The sequence below is a fragment of the Nannospalax galili genome, unplaced genomic scaffold (assembly GCF_000622305.1).
Source record: "Nannospalax galili isolate Female #2095 unplaced genomic scaffold, S.galili_v1.0 scaffold469, whole genome shotgun sequence".
NCBI lineage: Eukaryota > Metazoa > Chordata > Mammalia > Rodentia > Spalacidae > Nannospalax > Nannospalax galili.
The window spans coordinates 1,293,741-1,315,792 of NW_008359443.1; the positions used below are offsets into that span (position 1 = coordinate 1,293,741).

General features: G+C 48.1%; 1 protein-coding gene across 4 annotated transcripts in view; it reads left to right on the forward strand.

Moving 5' to 3' along the window:
• Amotl1 (angiomotin like 1) overlaps positions 1–22,052 on the forward strand; it is a 111,372-nt gene that overhangs the window by 37,891 nt on the left and 51,429 nt on the right. For all 4 annotated transcript variants that reach the window (XR_003847815.1, XM_008823125.3, XM_029558687.1 and 1 more), the window contains 3 exons: positions 6,623–6,911; positions 14,478–14,622; positions 17,184–17,273. Coding sequence is in view for 3 of the 4 variants with exons in the window: in XM_008823125.3 (XP_008821347.1) it covers positions 6,623–6,911; positions 14,478–14,622; positions 17,184–17,273 (524 nt within the window). In the remaining variant the exon portion in view is untranslated. The remainder of the gene's footprint in view (positions 1–6,622; positions 6,912–14,477; positions 14,623–17,183; positions 17,274–22,052) is intronic.

Here is a 22,052-nt window from a genome sequence, read left to right on the forward strand (position 1 = left end):
CCGAGCTGGGGACGGGCCTTAGGCTCTGGCTCTTCCCCTTTGTAGCCTAAGTCCTCAGAGCCTGTTTCCTTTCTTGTTTGTTTGATTGTTTGTTTGTTGTTTATTTTGAGATGGAGTCTTGTCATGTTGCCTGACCTGGTCTTGAACTCCTGGGCGTAAGTAATCCTCCTGCCTCACTCATCCTTCTGGGACGAGGCCGTGCCCTGTGCCAGTTCTGTTCCTTACCTGAAAAATGTGGAAAGTTTTTCCTGAAACCAGCTGTTACTTCCTTACATAAATAGAACATGTTCATTTTAGAAATACATATATATGCGTACTTTATCCCTACAAACAATAAAATATTGATCTCCTTCGAGTCCAATACTCAGACAGAACCAGTGTTAAAGTATTGATCTCCCTCAAGTCCAATACTCAGACAGAACCAGTGTTAAGTCTTATTTACTATGTTGGTTTAAGCTGACCTGGTCTTGAACTCCTGGGTGTAAGTAATCCTCCTGCCTCTCTGGGACGAGGCTGTGCCCTGTGCCAGTTCTGTTCCTTACCTGAAAAATTTGGAAAGTTTTTCCTGAAATCAGCTGTTACTTCCTTACATAAATAGAACATGTTCATTTTAGAAATACATATATATGCGTACTTTATCCCTACAAACAATAAAATATTGATCTCCTTCGAGTCCAATACTCAGACAGAACCAGTGTTAAAGTATTGATCTCCCTCAAGTCCAATACTCAGACAGAACCAGTGTTAAGTCTTATTTACTATGTTGGTTTAAGAACTCACTCTGTAGACCAGGCTGGCCTCGAACTCATAGAGATCCCCCTGCCTTTAACCCCAGCACTCGGATCTGGCTGACCCCCTTCCTCCCTCAGAGCGTCTTATTTTGCTTTCAGTTCACTCGTATTCTCCTACTCTCTCTTAGAATGTCTTCCTTCTCTCTCACGATCCCTTCTCTATCTAGACTTCTTAAAAAAAAAACAGCTATACAGGGCTAGAGAGATGGCTCAGTGGTTAAGAGCACTGACTGCTCTTGGAGAGGACCTGGAAAAAAAAAAAAACAGCTATACAGGGCTAGAGAGATGGCTCAGCGGTTAAGAGCACTGACTGCTCTTGGAGAGGACCTGGGTTCAATTCCCAGCATGCACATGGCGGCTACGAACCGTCCTTAACTCCAGTTCCAGGGGAATCTGAAGCCCTCTTCTGACCTCCGCAGCATTGCACGACATGGGCACACTCACATACACACAGGCAATACACTCATACACGTAAAATCAGAATGATAAAATAAAATATTTTAAAAAGCTATACATGTCAATAAAAGGATAAAGAATAGCAAACAAACCCCCAAGCCCTGAGTGTCCTGGCCTGTCCTGCCATCACCATGAAACTCTCTGGTTCTGCATGGCCTGTATGTTCTGTGGTGCCCAGGCCAGGGATTCCTCATGGAGGCCTCAGGAGTAGGACTGTGATTCCTCACTGTAAGCACCTAACTTCTGAAAGGGAAGGGAGACCCAAGGGTAGTGCTTCTTGCCTTCCTTGTAATACCCATGGGTACTATGTGATGACAGAGACTGAGATTTCTGAGTACTGTCCTGAAGATAAACACTTAAGTTCAGTGCTTTACCCAGACTCACATCTCTGTGGGATGGATACTGTAATTGGGATCATCCCCAAAGACAGGTGAAGAAGAGGTTAATAACTTGTCCATGTAAACCATATGGCTAATATAGTCCAGAGTGGAGGAAAGAGGCCCCAAGCTTGGCATGGTGGTACATGCCTTTAATCCTAGCAGAGGCATATAGATCTTTGTGAGTTCAAGACCAGCCTGGTCTACATAGCCAGGGCTACATAGTGAGACCCTGCCTCAAAACGAAGAGAAAAAAAAATCTGCTTCTATTAAAAAACAGTGCTATCCTGTGCTGACCAGGAGGCTCCTGGCATACGAGAACTTGTGATTTGGGAAGTGTTTTTAACTTTGCATAGAATGTGATACGTCTGGTTTGTCTTGTAAATCCTGGGAGCCTTAATCTGCAAACTTATGAAATGTAACAGTGCACTTGGAATGGGAGCAGTGGATGTTTAGGCTAGTGAGGCTCAGCTTACAGCAGTGCTGTGCATGGCACACTTATTTGCAGGTAGAATGTCAAAGCTTAAGTCTAATAAGTTTATGAAGCCTTGTATGCTGACAGGCACAGTGTTCCTAACATCACTAACAATGTTACCTGTTTCCCCAATACCAAATAACATCACCAGTAGTTTCGTGTTGCGTTTTGTGGCCTCTGACACAGAAGGTCTCTGTCCCAGAGCTATTACCGTATAGGCATCTTCATGATTTCACAGTCTGGGCAAATCTGAATGGTGGCGGTCTCTCCTTCCTCACACGATGTTGAAGATTTTTCTCTTCTGAAAAGCAATCAAGCAAATATGATCTAACTTGCTCTCAGAGTTGGAATTGGGGACTAAATCAATTTAAAAAAGTTACTGGGTGCCAGCTTAACATGAGTCATAACTTTCTATCCTTAGAAAACTTGCATGCTCATAATTAGGGAGAAAAGACATATATAGAATAAAGTAATAAATTTAAGTAGAAATTCAAGGGTAGAAATAACAAGCCAGTGGTGGCTGTCAGGAGGGTGATTCAGGCTGTCAGCAGGGCGACTCCAGCTATCAGGAGTAAGCTTAGAAGAGAGACGGGAAGAAGTGCTGGGAAGTCAGGTTCTGCAGAAAATGGGCCCGACAGTTTTCTCAGAGCACAGCCTCTGGCTGTTTTCATCTAAGACACTACTCTTGGGGCCAGAGAGATGGCTCAGTGGATAAGAGAACTGGCTGTTTTTGCAGACGTCTTGGGTTTGATTCCCAGCACCCACATGGCAGCTAACATCCATCCATAACTCTAATTCCAGGGGATCTGACACCTTCTTCTGACCTCCGTAGGCATTGCATAACACAAGTGCACTTATACACATGCAGGCAATACACTCATACACATAAAATAAAAATAATAAAATTAAAAATTTTTTTGAAAAGACACTAGTCTTGAGATCCTCTGGTTCCTTTTTTCATACCTAGCTGGACTTGGGGAGGAGAAGCCCTTGTAGTCCTTCTCAGATGAGTTCAAACAACCAGTCAGTTGAATGGCACCTGGACACGGTCGCTTGCTTTTGGTGTTCCAAGGCTGATTTGGTCATCCGAGAAAAGAGCAGGATGTATTTGGCTTTCTGAACCCATGTTTTCCTGAGGATGGCCCTGCCTACCTCAGTGTGAAGGTTGGGCAAGGTGATCAAGTGTCCACCTGGCAGAGTCCTTCCGTGGATGTTAGCTCCGTGCTCCATAGATGTGACATGAGCTGAGGTGACATGAGCTGAGGTGACATGAGCTGAGGTGACATGAGCTGATGTGACATGAGAGCTGAGGTGACGTGAGAGCTGAGGTGACATTATCTGAGGTGACGTGAGAGCTGAGGTGTTATGAGCTGAGGTGACTGTGACTGTCCCATCATCCACTTTCTCTTCCTATTTTGCTGGTTGCTCCTTCTGTGCTTTGTCTTCCTTGTCTAATAGACTGACGGTGATGCCTATTTGTGTGTGTGTGTGTGTGTGTGTGTGTGTGTGTGTGTGTGTTGGCCAGGGGTAGCACATGTGCGGACGTCAGAGGACATCTTGGTTCTTTCCTTCCACCATGTGGAACCCAGAGAAGGAACTCAGGTCAACAGGCTTGGTGGCTGATGAGCCATCTCACAAGCTAAATACCTATTTTTAAGGGTCAAAAGGAGACAGTGCATGTAACATGGGCCAACCATAGCTGAGCACAAGGAGCACTCAGTAAATGTTACCCTTAGCAAATACTTGGACAGTGTCTCACAAATGCCCCAGGCCCAGCTCTGTATGAGGGATGAGGGCATGCACTGATGATGGTTAAGGTGATGGACACTAGCATTGTCCAGGGCTTACTGTGTCAGACTGGATGCATACTGTCTTCACATCCTTTGACAACTGTGTGGGTGGAATGGAGCCATGAACCTCTAATGAGCTTACTCTACCACTCCACAGTCCAGTGGGGGAGAGGCTCAAAGGTGGTCAGTCACAGCTTAGAATTACATTCATAAGTCTGTTCTCAATAAATCTTGGCCCCTGTATGCCCTCCTTTCCCCCTTTGTTCCTTCCTCACTAGGAAGAGTTTATTCTGTGGTCTACCCGCCATGTTGTCTTTGCAAGAACAGGGCAGACTGTTTCACAGCACTGAGATGATTCTGCATGAAACTCTCCTGAGACTTTTACACTAAGCCCAGCTCTGTCTGACAGCTCTTGGAGTCAACCAACCGTGCCAGGCTGAATTGTGGATCCAAGGGGCAGAGGTTTGTCCTCTTGCCTGACCATCATTCGTCTTACTACTGGGCTTATTTGCCTTAATGTGAACAGAGCTCTGTTCCCTGTTTGGTAGAAGACCTTTTCTTCTACGCTTGACAAATACATTTTTTTCCTGCATTCTCACACTCCCTCTGAGGAGTTAAGTTGGCATCAAGTAGTCATTACCCACTGGGTGTGGGGGCACACGCCTTTAATCCCAGTACTTGGGAGGCAGAGGCAGATGGATCTCTGTGCAAGGCCAGCCTGGTCTACATAGTGAGTTCCAGGTTAGCTGGGGCTACAGGGAGACCCTGTCTCAAAAAAACGCCCCCAAAAGAAGGCGTTACCCTCTGACTTACCTTTCTTCTTGGGTTTCCTTGCTGTTATATAAGAAGGGAGAGCACATCATGGACTGAAAGTGAATTCCAAACCTGGAGTTAGGTAAATGTCAGAGAGCTGGAAGCCTGCCCTCAAACACCTCGTCCTTCCAGGAGCAAAGCTGCCTCCCTCGGCCAGCAAGGAGACCAACTGTATGACCTGTGCCATGGGTCAGGTGTGGAGGAAATACTTCAGAGGTGGGCAGGGACATCAGCCTTTGGGTTTGAAGGCAGTGTGTGATATTTTAACTCTTGTGAAGATGAAAAATGTGTTGTGGGGTTCACCCAGCCTTCAGGAAGCCCTTGGTAATAATAACTCTTGTGAAGATAACCTTTTCCTATGAAAAATGTGTTGTGGGGTTCACCCAGCCTTCAGGAAGCCCTTGGTAATAACTCCATGGGTTTTGGATCCATGCCCATGACCTGGGACAAAAACTGGGCAGAATGAATGGAACCTCCTGGTAGACACAGAAAACATATATCGCACGCACCCTAGTGTGGAAGAGGCACAGACTCATCAAACTGTGGAAACCTTTTGGTTTAAAGAGATGGCTGAGTAGTTCTGCAGAAGGTGTATGGAGAGGCAACAGGGCAATTCGGGGCCACCACTGACAGCGTTCCTTTCTGAATCGGGAGACACTTGGAAGGAGAAATCAGATGCTTCTCTGCTGCTTTGACAAAACACGAAGGCCAAGGCAATGGATACAAGGAAGGTTTCTTTGGGCTTCTGGTTCCAGAGAAGAAAGTCCATCGTGGCAGGAGGCAGCCGGAGCAGAGAGCCGAGCACTCACCTCTCCAAGCACAACAGGCAGCAGAGAGAGAAACTGCACTGGGGCTGTGGACTCTCAAAGCCCACTCCGTGGTGCTTCCTTCAGTGAGACCACACCTCCTAAACCTCTGCAAGTCAGGCCACATGTCCAAACACCTGGACATTGTCATTGGAACTACACCGTCCACTGCTGGGAATTCAGCCATTGCAGGACACTTTTAGGGGGGTGTTTTTTGTCATGTGGCTAGCATTAAAGTCTTGCTACTTAGTCCAGCTCCAAACACAACAATCAGTTCTTCTTCCAGACTAAGTGATAGCTCTATGCACTTGTGCTAAGGCCCAAATCTAGGAGCAAACTTTATCTTCCTCCCTTTCTTTCTTCTCATCTTTCATAATGTCAAGTGAGTCTCCCCCAGGCCACACCCAGGCCGCTGCTGTTGAGCTCCATGCACCTGTTCCTGCCACCATGCACCGAATTCTTTGCACACTGCTCCTAGCAGAGCAGGCCCTCCACTGGCCTCTGTATGCCCCTGAAGGAGTGTGGTGTGGCTTAGGAAACTGTACCTCTAGGGCTGCTGTGTGCTCACTGGTGCCTGTGCTTTGTAGGGTGTGCGTCCTTCCATTTGATGCTGCTCGTGGTGCTGATGCTGGTGGTGCTGGGGGTGCTGGTGCTGGTGCTGGGGGTGCTGGGGGTGCTGGTTCCTGCACAGCCATGCATGCTGGCTGGTTTCCCTGTCCGTGATACTCCCTTCCCCACTTCGCCCCCCACCCAAACCACTGGCTCCTTCCTGTCTGTCCTGCAGACTTCAGCCCAAACCTCTGCCCCGTGAGGCCTCTTTTTCCGCTCCCACTGGCACCCCCTGCTCTGGAGAGTGCTTCCGTCCTCGGCTGTGTCTTAATCATGGAAGACTTCCATCTCTCCTAGAGAGCAGAGACCTGGTCTGGCCTGTCCACTGTCTTCCCAGTAGCCAACACTGATTAAGAGCACGGTAAATCCCTGTGAAGCCTGAACCTGCTTTTCAGCTAAGCGATGGGTAACTCCTGTCCAAGGAAAACCAGTGATGATGTCTATGGTGGTGACCCCCTCCCGCCATTTCCTCTGGAATCTGATGGCTGGTTTCTGTTCCCTGCAGCCGTCCGTGCCAGCTCCCATTCCCATCCACGGTGCAGCAGCACAGCCCCGTGTCCTCGCAGACATCCTCCATCAGCGGGCCTCTGCACTCCGTCTCCCTGCCACTTCCCCTTCCTATGACCCTGGCGGCTCCACAGCCCCCGTCAGCATCACCCAGCCAGCAGCTTGGACCAGATGCCTTTGCCATTGTGGAGAGGGCCCAGCAGATGGTGGAGATCCTCACAGAGGAGAACCGCGTGCTTCACCAGGAGCTTCAGGGTTACTACGACAACGCAGACAAGCTTCACAAGGTAAGGTGACTTCCTGGGGTGAGGATGGGACAGAGTCTCTGAAAGGGGATGTGCTGTTTGTTTTTGTTGAGACAGGGCCTCACATATTCCAAGCTTGGCCTCAAACTCAATCTGCCTCGTAGGATGACCTTGAATGACTGATCCTCCTTCTGCCTCCCAAGAGCTAGGGTTACAGGTGTGTGCCACTGTGCTCAGTTTCTACGGTGCTGGGAATCAAACGCAGGGCCTTGTGCGTGCTAGGCGCGCACTCTGGCAGCAGACTTACATCCCCAGCCTGGAGCAGAATTCTTTACCTGCCTGTGAGGCCTTGATTTGCTGACTCACTTGACAGCCTTTAATGAGATCCCTTTCATGCCAAGCACTGTGCAAGGTGTTCAGGAGACATCCAGACCATGACCTAGGGCCTGCCTTGAGTTGCTGACCCTCAGAAGGGGAGAGAGATGCACGAGCTAATCCGTACAGCAGAGCAGGCAAGGGTACAGCAGTCACGGTGCAGCGGGACTTAGTCAGGGACTCTGTGACTCCATAACCTTTCCCAGGTGTGGAGAGACCACACTTGTAAATTTGGGCATCTCAGGGACCTGAAATTGTCATCGTGGATTCATTAGCTGGTCACTGTGAAAAGGCATCATGGGGGTTGGAGAGATGGCTCAGTGATTAAGAATACTGACTATTCTTGCAGAAGACCTAGGTTCGAATCCCAGCACCCACATGGCAGCTAACAATTGCCTGTAACTCCAGTTCCAGGGGGATCTGACAGCCTCTTCTGTCCTCTGCGGGCATTGCACAATACAGGAACTCTTACATAGTGCAGACAATACACACATACACATAAAAATAATAAAATTTTTCAAAACTAATTAAGCAGCATGGTGTGGACACTGGAGGTGGAGAGGAGAGTTACTGCAACCCTACCCTATACCTGCCACTCACCAGGCAGGGAGACCCCCGAGCAGTGCCTGCCTGTGGCACTGTCATGGGCCAAGGGCTGACAGAATCTGTGGCTGTCTTCATTCTTCGAGCTTTGTGCTCAGAGCCAGAGTACATGGGAAATTTTCATCTGCCAAAAGTGAACTAGGCCTGGTGGCACATGCCTTTAATCTCAGCACTCAGGAGGCCAACATAGGATGGTCGCTGCAAGGTCAAGGATAACCTGGGCTACATAGGGAGACCCTGTGTCAAAAAAGCTCCAAGAAGCAAACTGATCCTGGCTGATGAATTTGTGTCCCACACTTGTATCTGATGGGCTGTGGGAAGGATGGAAGAAGAAAGGGCAAGATAATGGAGTGCCACAGGGCAGGGGGCCGCGCATACTCAGTTTCATTTCTGAGCACAAGGATGCATGCATGGTAGGGATCTTATGAGTCTGAGTGCCTGGCTCTGTCCCTGGCAATAAGGGGCTTTGATGAGGAGAAAGTGTAGGCATATAAACCCTACCTAACTACGAGAGCACTCTTTGGTTTCGTGTGACAATTAGTGGTCCTCGCTGTGTAGTTCTGATGTCCCAGCTAAAGCTGGAGGGGTTTGGAACAGCTGTCCCCTCTGATTTTCCCTGGGCGCTGACAGCACAGAGCTTGGAGCAGTGGGCTGGATGGTGTGAATATTCACAGAATCTGCCCTAGTACTTTGGTGTGGAGCTCCCACAGCAAGGGTGCGGTGTTCGCTTGGTCTGGGGAGCTCTGGTTGTTTTTTGGGAGGAGAGAAATGAGAGCCAAATGGATTGCCTGGAGCTTGCCACCCCAGTTCTACCCACACTTGAAACTTCGCATTGCAAAGCAGGCTTGCTGTCTCCCAGCCCCTGCCCATACCTTCCCGCTCAGGTCGCAGCTTGCCCTCATACCCACACCTCCCAGACAGCCTCTCTCAGTACAGCCTGGAAATTGGGAAGGGCTGGCTCAGCACTTCTGGAAATAGTACTTCTTTCTTCTTTAACGAAGCTCCCTGGCAGAAATGCCCAGGAGCCCTGGAGACCCACCTGAGGGCGAATGTGGGTGAACAGTGTGCAGTGCTGGGTCCCTTGCATGGGTGTAACTGGAGTCCACACTGCAGGAGAAGCCTGCGTTTTCCATCCGTGTATGTTCTCACGGACCACCCTCATATTCTTTCTTGATTTTGATGCGTATTTCTTTTTAGAAAATAAAATAACTTAATCTTACAAGGTGTCAGCTTCTCTGAACAAAGGACGAGTCTTAGAATTGGTGGCCAAAAGGACATGGATGACATCTGAGAAGGAGGGGAGTCAAGAGCCGGTCCTCAGGAACCCACGATTCCTTCCTAGAGTTTCACAAATGGTCCCACAAGTACCGTGTTTTGTTGCCTGCCGATGTCGAGCCAGCTGCCCGTTCACAACCTCACATTTTGCGAGCCTGGCCGTACTCATCTGTATTTCTGTACTTGTTCCTGGTGACCTGGACCAAAGGTTGCAGGAGCTTGGCAGAGGCTCAGTCCAATTCCACATTTTCCCTTGTGTTCGTTTTTTTCAGTTTTATTTAATGTGTATGAGTGTATTGTTTGCAGGTAGGTAGGTGCACCCGTGTTGTTCAGTGCCCCATGGAAGTCAGAAGAGGGTGTCGGATCCCTTGGAACTGGAGTTACAGACTGTTGTTAGCCGCCATCTGGGCTCTGTCTGGGAATTGAACTCAGGTCCTCTGCAAGAGCAGTCAGTGCTCTTAACCGCTGAGCCATCTCTCCAGCTCCCTGTTCAGTGTTCTTAAGAGCTGTCTAAGATTTAGGTCTGCGGAGGGGGGTGGTCAGATGATGGAAGGACTTTGCTTCTAGTGATGGTGGCTGTAATTTCCTGGTACTTACTTGGCCCCTGCTTTGGCTGGGCCCATGGTACTGTGTGCCTACACGATCAACTGTCTCGTGAACTCCTGCAGCCTCGGGAGCATGCTGGTCCTCACCAAGAGTCGCTGCCAATAGACGGAATTTACCTACAAGTCTTAACCTCTGTGTTCCAGGGGCGCAACAGAAAAGAAAGGCTGAGGTCAGAGCTGGCGAAGCCCAGCCTAGTTACATTTACTTGGCCCCTGCTTTGGCTGGGCCCGTGGTACTGTGTGCCTACACAATCATCTGTCTCGTGAACTCCTGCAGCCTCGGGAGCATGCTGGTCCTCACCAAGAGTCGCTGCCAATAGACGGAATTTACCTACAAGTCTTAACCTCTGTGTTCCAGGGGCGCAACAGAAAAGAAAGGCTGAGGTCAGAGCTGGCGAAGCCCAGCCTAGTTACAAAGACCTGGTTTCCAAGAGGCACAGGCAGTGGGGACATGGTGGGCAAGGACTCCCCTAAAGAGTGGCTGGCTTGGTCATTCTTTTGGTTAGCCCGTAGCTGGTACTGGGACTGGCTGAGAGGCTCTAGGTATGCCTCTGCTCATTTCTTAGGAAGCCTGGCTTCATGTCCCCGAAAGGAAGCCGTTCTTTCTTCACTTAAGCATTTCCAGAGAAGATCTCCCCACTCGGTGGTCTACACTGCTGGAGACAGAACTAAGAAACGCTCCCATGCTTTGGTGTGGTAAACAACGTGTGCTCGGGATGCTGAAGTGTCCTCTTGGAATGTTCAGGGGAAGCTGTCTTGGTGGTAGGGAAGAATCTGCGGTTAGGAATAATTACGCCCACTCCTGCTGGATTAGTTAGTGGAGATTTGGTCACAGGTGGGCTACCGTGCTAGAGCAGTATGATAGTAAATTGGATTGTCAACCTGATTGGATTCAGAATGCCCAGGGCATTAGTTAAGTCTCTCTTTGGGTCTATGAGGACAATGCCAGAGAGGATTAACTGATGAGGAAGACCCTCCTTGAGTGTGGGTGAGCAGCATCCCACCGGCTGGGGTTCCAGACTGAACAGAAATCTCAGAAGGTGAAAGCCACAGAATGCCAGCAACCCTGTTCTCTGCTTCCTGCTCTGCTGGGATGTGAGGCCTTCCAGCCCTCCACTCCCGCCACCATGGACACCCATGCCTCCACCCACGATTGGCTCTACTCCATGAGCCAAAATAAATCCTTCCTAAGATGCTTCTTACATGGAATTTGATCACATCACTGTGAAAGCAGCTAACAGCCAACGAGGGCTATTTCTGCCCTCATGGAGTTAATGCTCAAATCAGACACAAAATGTATGTGCCCATGAGGATCCCAGTTCAAGGGACAAATCAGGAGGGTTCCTGAAGGTGGCGTAGTTCAGAAATGTCTCTGGCTTGCAAGTGAGCAAGGGGGTACCTCAAGGCTTAGGGTACGCTCAGTTTCCTTAGTGACTGTGGGCTGTCTCTGCAGTATGCCCGTCTGCACACTGTTCTCTGTACCGCCACATCACCAATGATTCATGATTGCTCTGGAAGAAACAGAAAGGTCTTGCTGAAGAGTGGGACAGAGGAAGAGCCAACTCCGTTATAGGACCTGAAGGAGAATCATGTGTACCAAAGGACCCCGCAACCCCAGCTCCTGCCTGCTTAACTGCTTCTGGGCAGAAGCCCCCAGCCCCCGGCCTCCTCACCGGCCTTGTCTTGGCACCTTTACATCTTTGAGGAGTTGACTGTGGTTTCATCTCTTCTTTAAGTGTTTGGCTTCCCAGTGCCCAAGGCACTGCTGGCCTCAGTCTCTCTCTCTCTGGATCTCCTGCCCCTCACCCCCAATATGAGCACTCCTCATCCTTGGCCCTCTAATCGTAGTCCCTAAGTGGTCTTCACTTGTGACCACTGTCATCTGTTGGCTGCCGATGCCCCTCTCCTGACTTCGATGCCCTCTCCTGACTTCAGGTAGCTCTACCTGCCAACTAGAAACCTTTGATGTTCTGCAGGCTTTAGACACGGCACCCCCAAAGCCAGATTGGCTTTTGGTTTTGCTGAACTTGTCTCTCTAGCCTTTGCCTTGACTGAGCAGTGTCGCCTCTCTTGTATGTCTTTGTTACTTTTGACTTCTTTCTCTTACTCTCTAGAGCCAATTACCAAGACCTGCTTATTCTAGAATTCGTCCTTTCAGTGATCCTAGCTCTGGCCCTAGCCAGTGGCCAGTGTTCTATTCACATCAGCTCCTCACGTGGACGTCTTTCCCTCCCTACTCCATCTTTTAGTTTTATGATCCTCTGAGAGGATCATGCTGTCCTTCCTTTAAAAAATATTTTATTTATTATTTTGATTTTGTGTGTATGAGTGTATTGCCTGCATATAATGTGAGTGCACTCATGTTGTGCAATGCTTGCAGATGTCAGAAGAGAGCGTTGAATCCCCTGGAACTGGAGTTACAGAGGGCTGTTAGCCACCATGTGGGTGCTTGGGAGTCAAATCTGGGTCCTCTGCAAGAGTACCAGTGGTCTTAATGGCTGAACCATCTCTCCAGTCCTGCTACTCTCATAACCTGCCATCCCCACCAGCCCCCATGCCTGTAAGTCTCCTTGGCCCACAGTCTCAAGGCCGTTCTTTGGCCCTTGCTCTGGCCACTTCCACCTTGCTCTCCTCCGTGGACCATCCGTCACATCTAATACAGTCACTTCTTTCCTGGCGAGGTCTTGGCTCATGACCCTTCCCCTACCTAGAATACCAAAGCCCTTTGACATTTCTTTTCTGTAACCCCCATTTGTCCTTTAAGGCTCATAGCAAATGACCTTTCCTCTGAACTCTTTTCCGAAGAAACCCCTCGCCCATGTGAAATGAATCACTTCATCTCTGGGCTACCACAGCATTTGTTCACCAACTGCTTGTCACTCCACACTGAAGAAGTGTGTGTCTGGGTGCCGCCTGCTTAGGCTGCGAACATGCAGAGGCTGGAGTCACGTGTCTGTCTGGGTACCTGTCCCCTTAGCTCATGAACACACATTTATTTTTTAAAAGTTTTAGTTAATGTAACTAAATAATGGGCTTCATCAAGACACGCCCACACGTGTGTCCTTGTGCCCACTTGTACTCACTCCCATTACACGCTCCCTCCCTCCCCTCCTCCCACTTCCATGCTCTGTGCACATACATTTAATGTTATTTATCTAGTTATTTATTTTTATTTTGTATGAATGTTTTGCCTGCATGTATGTAAGTGTGCCACATGCATGCAGTGCCCACAGAGGTCAGAAGAGAGTGTAGGATCCCCTGAAACTGGAGTCGTAGACAGTCATCTGCCATGTGGGTGTTGGGAACTGAACCCAGGTCCTCTGCAAGAGCAGCCAGTGCTCTTAGTCACTGAGCCACCTCTCCAGCTCCAAGGACATATATATATATATATATGATGGTTGTTTTTCTGTTTTGTTTTGTTTTTTGAGACAGGGTCTCCCTGTGTTCCCAGCTGGCCTGGAACTTGTTATGTAGACCAGGCTGACCTCAATCACAGAGATCTGCCTGTCTCTCCCTCCTGAGTGCAAGGGATTAAATATGCCAAGCTATTTTTCTGTTTTTTTTTCTAGATAGACTCTTTACCACTGAGCCAGTCCCAGACATGCACACATGGTATTTGTGATTCTGAGTCTGGCTCACTTTACTTGCATGATGATCTCCAGTTCCATCCATTTCCCTGCAAATAACGTAACTTCATTTTCCTTTACAGCTGAATAAAGCGGCATTGTGTGTGTAAACCACATTTTCTTTATTCAGTAGTGTGTTGATGGGCATCTAGGCAGGTTCCATTTCATCTCCTCCAGACTGAACTTCTGATCTACTGCACAACACCACAGTGAGATTTTTCCGGTATCCACTTCAAAACCGCTATGATGTTAGAGCCCCATTATAACAGCTATGGACTCACGTTACTGATTTTCATATGTTGTAAGTTAAAGACCCCCACAGTTAAGAGTTCTTGAATGACAAAATACAAACAAATAAATGTAAACATACTATCTTAAACCTGTCACCTCTCAATTCCTACACATAAGAAAGGTTTTCTGCGGTGCATCTGTTTATAGTTAGGAACAAGTCCATTGGTCCTTGTTGGAGCTATTTCACAGACAACAGTCCACGATGAAGCCTGCCCTGGCGTGGAATCTGGAAGTTTGGATTTTGGGTGAAGTGCTTGAGACTTTCCACATATTTTCCTTATGTGAAATGGAAATAATATTAATAGTCATAAATGATAATACAACTTGTTTTGTTTGTAGGGGGCTGGAAAGATGACTCAGCAGTTAAGATCACTCCCTGCTCTTTTAGAGAATTGGGGTTTGGTTAGCAGCACCCATGCTGGGCAGTTTATAGCTGCCTGTAACTCCAGTTCCAGGGAATCTAGCGCCCTCTTCTGGCCTCTGCAGGCACCTGCACACATGTGGCATACATTCATACATACACACATAAATAAAAATAAAATCATTAAAAAAGATCTTTAAATGATGTTCAGAGTCATCCCTTACTCCTATCAGTACAGAGGGACCTCTTCAAGGTGACACCAGACAGTGTGGCCAGACTTAAGAGCTACAGGATCTAATACAGCTCTTAGAGGGCAGAAGGGGGAGCAAACCCAATTCCACTCTTTGATAGATATAAAATCTGAGGTACAGGAAGGCTACATGCAGAACAAATGGAGCCTTGGCATGCTGTTGAGCCAGTGCCGCTGAGGCCCCGTCATGAATGCCACTTTAATGCTAGCTCCTTCCCACAGTTTGAAAAAGAACTGCAGAGGATCTCAGAAGCCTATGAAGGCCTGGTCAAGTCCACCACCAAGCGCGAGTCCCTGGACAAGGCAATGAGAAACAAGCTGGAGGGCGAGATCAGACGACTTCATGATTTCAACAGAGACCTCCGAGGTGTGTCACGTTCTCCTGTGTCGTGGTCTTTCCTGTTTCATGGTGTCTACCCAAGACCCCCTGCATAGCCGGCTGCCTCAGGGTTTGGCTTTGTGCTCCCCTGCCCCACTGGCTAATCCTGTCAATTCCGTCCCTCAGGGAGGAGGAAAGCTCAAATAGGACAGAATTATTCGTTTTGCTTTGTTTTTTTCATTGTTGTGTGTATGTGTGTGTTTGTGTACATATGTGTGGGTGCACATTTGCCTGTGTAAACATGGATGTGCACATACCAGTGCGTACGTGGAGGTCAGAGAACAGCTCCGGGTGGCAGTCCTGGCCTTCTACCTTGTTTCAAACATTCTCTTGTTTTTAATTTTTTGCTCTTTTTGAGACAAGGTCTCCCTACTGTAGCTGCAGCTGGCCTAGATTTGCTAATGGAGACCAGACTGGCCTCGAACTCACAGAGATCCACCTGCCTCTGCCTCCTAGTGCTGGGATTGAAGGCGTGTGCCACCACGGCCGGCTTCAAATGTACTCTTGGTTGTCGATGCCATGGATGCCCGGCTAGCTGGCCACGAGCTTCCAGGGATTTTCCTGCTCTGCCTCCCGTCCTGTGCTGGGATTATATGCATTACTTCACTCGGCTTTATGAGAGTTCTAGGGACCTGAACTCAGGCCCTCAAGCTTGAGTGACAAGCACTTACCCACCGAGCTGTCTCCCGAACCTCTTTTCTGCGCCGTTTCGTCGTAGGTTACATCATGAGGTCCTAGAAGTGATACCCTGCATGGGCAGGGCTGTGGAAGGGCAAGAGCCCGCGGCCTCGGTTTGCTTGGAAAGCACTCCACAGTGACTCGTGGCTGCGAACAGGAGTGTTTATAGGTTACATCATGAGGTCCTAGAAGTAATACCTGCATGGGCAGGGCTGTGGAAGGGCAAGAGCCCGCGGCCTCAGTTTGCTTGGAAAGCACTCCACAGTGACTCGTGGCTGCGAACAGGAGTGTTTGAAAGGAATGAGCGTTGGACACACAGTCCCGCGTTCTTTAGAAGCCAACCCCTTACTTGCTAGGTACTCTACAGAGCACAGAGCTAGACATGTGTCTCTCCTGGAAAGCAAAGCCCACGGCTGTGAAAGGAGTAGACGCATACCTTCCCTGAAAGAGAGGAGCTGCCTGTCCCAGGATCTTGGCTACGCCAGCATATGTGGTGATTACGGAAACGGACGTCACTCACTCCACTTTCCAGATACCTCATGTCTGAGCACTTAGTGTTCTGGTGCTCACCCTCACCAGAGTCTTCTTTTCCTGGTGTTACTAAGCCTTTGTGTTGGGTGTCACATACACTGAGCTACATTATTGAACTGAAGAAAAAGGAAAGCGACCTAGTGGTCTGAGCAGACGGAAGTCTCAGCCTACAGATGTCACCTATTAAGTCATTTTGATTTTTCTTGGCATTCATTTGCTACTTTTAGTTATTTTTTTGATTCTGAGATACCGATAGCAGTTACTCATGTACAGAACTGATGGTCAGTGTCAGACTAGGAAGGGCTGGGCTTCAGGTGTCAAAGCGTAAACTCTCTGGGGGATTTCCCATCAGCTTCGCTGGCCTCAGAAAGAAGCTCTTCAAAGAGCTTCTTTCCCCAGCCTGTTCCCAGCCTGCCACTGCGAGGCACACTTTTTGGAGTTAGTTCATGAAGACTCAATGTGGCACCTGAGGGCTTTTCTCTCTGTGTGTGTGTGTGTGTGTGTGTGTGTGTGTGTGTGTGATTTGTGTGTCTGACTATAGGCACACTCATCCCATGGCACACACGTGGAGGACAACTTGAAGAGCTTGGTTCTCTCCGCCTTGTTGACAGAGGGCCTCCTGTTGTTTGTGCTGCTACGTGCTGCAGGCTGCCTGAGCTCCTGTCTCTGCCTCCCGTCTCCCCAAAGAAGTGCTGGGACTACAGACATGAGCCACTGAATCCGGTTTTTGTTTGTTTGTTTTTTGTTTTGTTTTTGGCTCTAGGAATTGAACTCAGATTGTCAGGCTTATGTGGCTAGTGCTTTTACCCCCTGAATCATCTAGCCAGCCTCACCTTATTTTATACCAGGTCTCTCACTGAACCTATTACCCACTAATACAAGGCTGACTGGCCAGTGAACCCCAGCGATCCTCCTGCCTCTGCCCTCCTAGCACTGGGATTACCGATGTATGCTGCCATGCCAGCTTTTTGTATGAGTGCTGGGATCAAACTCATAGCTTCATGCTTGTGCAGACAGCACTGTACTGAATCATCTCCCCAGCCCCTGAATGGTTTTCTTTGATAGCTTGGAATGTAGTTACTGGTCTTCACCCAACCCCAAACTGCTCATCTCTCTCTTCGTGCGCAGCTCTCAGCACTGGCTGTGTTTCCCTGTGTGCATTTCTCTGTTCTACTTTCTTTGTTCATAGATCGACTGGAGGATGTAGTTACTGGTCTTCACCCAACCCCAAACTGCTCAGCTCTCTCTTCGTGCGCAGCTCTCGGCACTGGCTGTGTTTCTCTGTTGGGTGGAGAGTTATCCCTGTGTGCATTTCTCTGTTCTACTTTCTTTGTTCATAGATCGACTGGAGACAGCCAACAGGCAGCTGTCCAGCAGGGACTATGACGAGCAGGAGGACAAAGCTGCAGAGGGGCAGTACGCATCCCAGAGTAAGTGTGCGCCTACCCGTGACTGCCTTTGACATGCAGAGCTGCCGAAGGCTCATACGAGTTTCCAGGAGGTTTTGTGCTGTTTGCTTTTTGTGGGCTAATTTTGCCTGTGACCCACAGTCCTCAGATGAGGATCTTGTCAGAGGCAAAGCTGAGCTTGACAGACCTTAAACCAGTGATACTGAGTCTGTTCATGGATTAATTACTTTTCTCATTGTTGTGACAAAACACGTGACAAAAAGCAGCTTGTAGGGACGAAGGTTTCCTCTGCTCGTGGTTGGAGGACGCAGTCCATCGCTGTGCGGAAGATGGCATCAGGAGGGAGAGGCTGCATGTTCACATCTCAGCAGACCAGGAAGCAGAGAAGGGAACCCTGGTGCTCAGCTTGCCTCCCCCTTTTCCCTTTTTATTTAGTTTGGGACCTTAGCCCACATACAGGGAGCCCTCCCTGCCCCTAGTTCATTCTCTCTGGAACTATCCTGAGGCTTCTCTTAATCCAGTGAAGTCGACAATCAGACTTAACATGACAGTTCTGACCATCAGCTCCTGGCTATCTGTCATCTCCAGGACACAGCATCACAGGCTTCCTGGCACTCAGTATTTTAAATACGTCACAATCCTTTCTTTCTGGGACAGGGCAGGAGGCTGAGTGTGTGGGAGTTGGTGCTCTGGGTAGGTCAGAATTCTAGTCCAGATGCTGCTTGCCAGCACAGGGTCTGTGTGAATCATCACACTGCATATCTCCATGCTTGGTCCTCCTTTCTAGAAGTTTCAGAGCCCAGTGGCTTTGGAAAACTCTGGATTTATGAGGGACTATTTATTAATTTTGTCAGAGGCAAATGATAGAATCAAATGAATTTTGACAAACCATTGGTCAAAGTTTGAATTTCTGAAACTTCATTGCACAAAACAAAAATGTAAAACTCCCAACTGTCTTTTTAAAAGTTATTAGGAAATTGAATTCCTGTACATGTCATTATTCTTAGTAACATAATGAGCAAGTGCTCGCAATGTAAAGACATCCAGAACAGCAAAAATGAACGTATTCTAGCCGTCCGTCTTGTCATAGTGGCAGTCTGGTGGGTGGGTGGCTCAAAGCCCTAACTTCTTAAGGCTGCGAAATACTTGTTTAAGTTTTGTGATTTTTTTTTCAGTGCTGTTTGGTTTAACTTTCTATCCCCTAAACTCACCTCCATATTCTAGCCGTCCATCTTGTCATAGTGGTAGTCTGATGGGTGGCTTACTCAAAGCCCTAACTTCTTAAGGCTGCGAAATAATTGTTTAAATTTTGTGATTTTTTTTTTCAGTGCTGTTTGGTTTAACTTTCTATCCCCTAAACTCACCTCCAATTCCATTCCAATTTCTAGCCCTATCTTCATTTAAACTCCTCTTTGACAAGGGGTCACCGATATGTCTGGGCTTTGCCTGATACTCCTCTGCATCCTGCTGGTGGGTTTTGGCCACCTAGTCCAGATTCACAGGAAGAGCTGTTAGCTCTTTGATTCTCTTGCCTTCCAGACAGAGTGTGTCTGTTCATATTTACCATGTCATCAGAGCCTGCAGTGGACAGTTGAGTCTTCTGTGTTATTTGCTTGGATGGTTTTGGCACCTTTTTTTGGGATGATTGTGTGCCTGGGCAGAGGGAGGCATGCCAGCTGTGCCTGCTCTGCGCACACTGCTGATGCTCTGCTTCCTTGTTAGGGTGTGAGTGCCTCACGTAGCTCACGTCACGTAATGAGCGTTTGTTTGTTCTCCCAGCCCAGGCTCGTGCTGATGGAATGATAGGGTTTGGTGTTGGTGAGCACAGACACATTCCTAAAGACGTTCCCCTTCGGACTCAAAGCTGAAACGTCAGTGAGCAGGCTTTATAGGGAATGTTTGTTCTGTGCAGACATGCTTTGCTGTTTTTCAAAGGCACAGACATGAGAGGACACAGACGTTTTCCAACTGCTTCAAGGTCTCCCAAGATTGATGTGTGAGGTAGTTGGGTCTAGGCAGGGCATTTCAGCTTGGAAGGGTTTCCCACACCTCCTCTTCACGGCACACCTTCCCTTCCTGTAGCATTATCTGTATTCACTTTACTTTCTGCTTTTCTGGTATGACCGAGGGATGGACTCGGGTGTTATTTCACATTCACATAGGATTCTTTTTTTTCCCTTTGTGAACTCTAAGAACCCTTTGAATATTGGGAAAATGAACATGTACCCTATATACACTGATATCCTACCCAGTCTTTCCAGTCTTTGATCATAGTGTTTTTATTTCATAGATCTTCAAGAAACTATTCTTACAGCTTGTAGTTCTATGTCATGTTTAGAATTATTTTTTACAATCTAAGTTTGTAATACTATTCACCAGTGTTCTTCAAAGATGAATATGATTCCACTATTTATCTGGTTTGTATTTTGAAGCCTAGCTCGATAAGTAAAAATTCATGAGGGACTGAGCCAGAACCAAAGGGTAGAGTATCAGATATTTCATGTATGCCACATTAATATGAATCTTCTAACACAGTATAAGTCAGTAACAGACACGGGGGACAGAAAAGCAAGTGTTCCATTAGCAGCACTTGGTGACCAACTAGGTAACAATAGTGAGAAGTAGGTGTGACCGGAGTAACTAAATGGATGGGCTATTAGTTACTTTGCTCTCCCTGTGACTGAATACCTTACAAGATATAATTTACAGGAGGAGAGGCTTCTTTTAGCTCAGGGCTTGAGGTGATAAAGTTCATTATGTTGTATGGGCAGAGAGGCAGGACATGAGGTGGCTGTTCATACCAAGGAGGCAGTGAAGAAGGGGACGAAGGGAGCTGTGCTATAAACCTCAAGCCCCGCCTCCGAGGGACCTGCTTCTTCAGGAAGTTCCCATCTCCTAGAGACCCTGAATCCCCAAATGGCACAACTAAATATTCAAACATGTGAGGCCAATACACACGCAAACTGTGACAGATGGTCACTCTTGCTAATAAAATCCAGGAGGTACAGGTTGGGGTCAGATGGTGAGTTAAGGTTGAGCTGTGGAGCCATCTCTCCTTGCATCCTGTAGCCTCATAAGCCACTGTGACAACAGATGCAGAGATGCACCGAGGCTGGAGGGGAGGGCGGTATCGTCAGGGCCCTTCATCAGGCTTTTGCATGTGAATAACAGATGACACGCATGAATTACTACATCTCTTCCTATTTATTGATGTGTTCCGTTATCTGAGTATTGGCATCGTCAGGGCCGCTTCGTAAGGCTTTTGCATGTGAATAACAGATGACACGTATGAATTACTACATCTCTTCCTATTTATTGATGTGTTCCGTTATCTGAGTATTCTTTCCAAAGCCCTATTATTAGAACGTTCATCAAACCCAATCATCATAATTTAGATACTGCCCACTCAAGGGGAAACATCCTTTAGAATGAGTCTTTTGGGAGTCTAATTAGTTCAGAAAAGGGCAAGGCAGCCTAGCATCAGTCACGACAGGTGAAGATCCCCACGTGACAGTCACCTTGACTGAAGCAAAATGAAAGGAGAGGAGAAAGGAGGCAGCCAGAAACCTCTCTTTCTGCTTGGTGTTCACGCTGTTGTGAGCTGTCTAAGTCCAAAGGTGCCCAAGCAACTCTTACAGCACAAGCAAAGCACAAGCAAGAGCCCTCCAGGTTAATGGAGTCAGGAGGTCCTTCCTGCGTAAACTGTTAGGGTTCCCCTACTCCCAGGGTCATGTTCTTCTAGAAACTCATTGTTTGTTTTTAGGTTTATTTTTAATTGTGTGTGTGTGTGTGTGTGTGTGTGTGTGTGTGTGTGTGTGTGTGTGTTTGGTTATGTGCACATGAGTACAGTGCCGAGGTGTCAGATTCCCCAGGAGCTGGAGTTCCAGGTGACTGTGAGCTGCCTGACATGGCTGCTGGGAACTGAACTCAGGTCCTCTGGAAGAGCAGTGTCTGCTCTTGATCACTGAGCCATCTCCCTCCCCTCTGCTCTTAAATTGGAGTCTAGAAAGGCCTTGATGACCTGCTGGGTAGTTGCCACTATGTTCTGAAGGTCAGGTGGGCACTGCACAGGTCTGCTGGGCTCTTTCCATTATGAGACTTGTCAGGGTTGAAAATCTTAAAGTTCCATGTGTAGGAGTTTGAAGACCTTGTGGAAATTTTTCTCCTTGTCCCCTTGCAGTAGTGACTGTTCTGTGTGATAGACACCGTGTCACAAGCAGCTTGTAGAAGAAAGGGTTTATTTTGACTTATGGTTCTGGATGGTTAGAGAATTCATCAGGACAGCAGAAGCAGGAAGCTCACTGGTCCCATTTTCATTACATGTAGGAATCAGAGGGAGAGAAACAGGAAGTGGGGCCAGGCTATAAACCCTCAAAGCCTGCTTCCAGTGACCTTCCTCCTCCAGTGAGGCTGCACCTCCTGCAGGTTCTTTAACCTCTGCAAACAGTGCCAACCGGGGACCACGTGTCAAACGCCTGAGTCCGTGGGGACATTTTCATCCAAACCACCACACCTCTCCTACTCATGTAACATCGTGGCTGGAGGAACTCGGTTTTGTTTGTGTGTTTCGTTTCTAGTTTTGCCCGTGTCTTTTTCCAAATTATAAGACAGTTGTGCTGGATAGCTTTAGTGTCAACTTGACACACCTGGGTTGAGGGAGCCTCAATCGGGAAATTGCCTCTATTGGACTGGCCTGTGGCCATGTCTGAAGGGCATCTTCTTGATGAGTGATGTGGGAGGGCCCAGCCCACTGTGGGTGGTGCCACCCCTGGGCAGGTGGGCCTGTGTTGCATAAGAAAG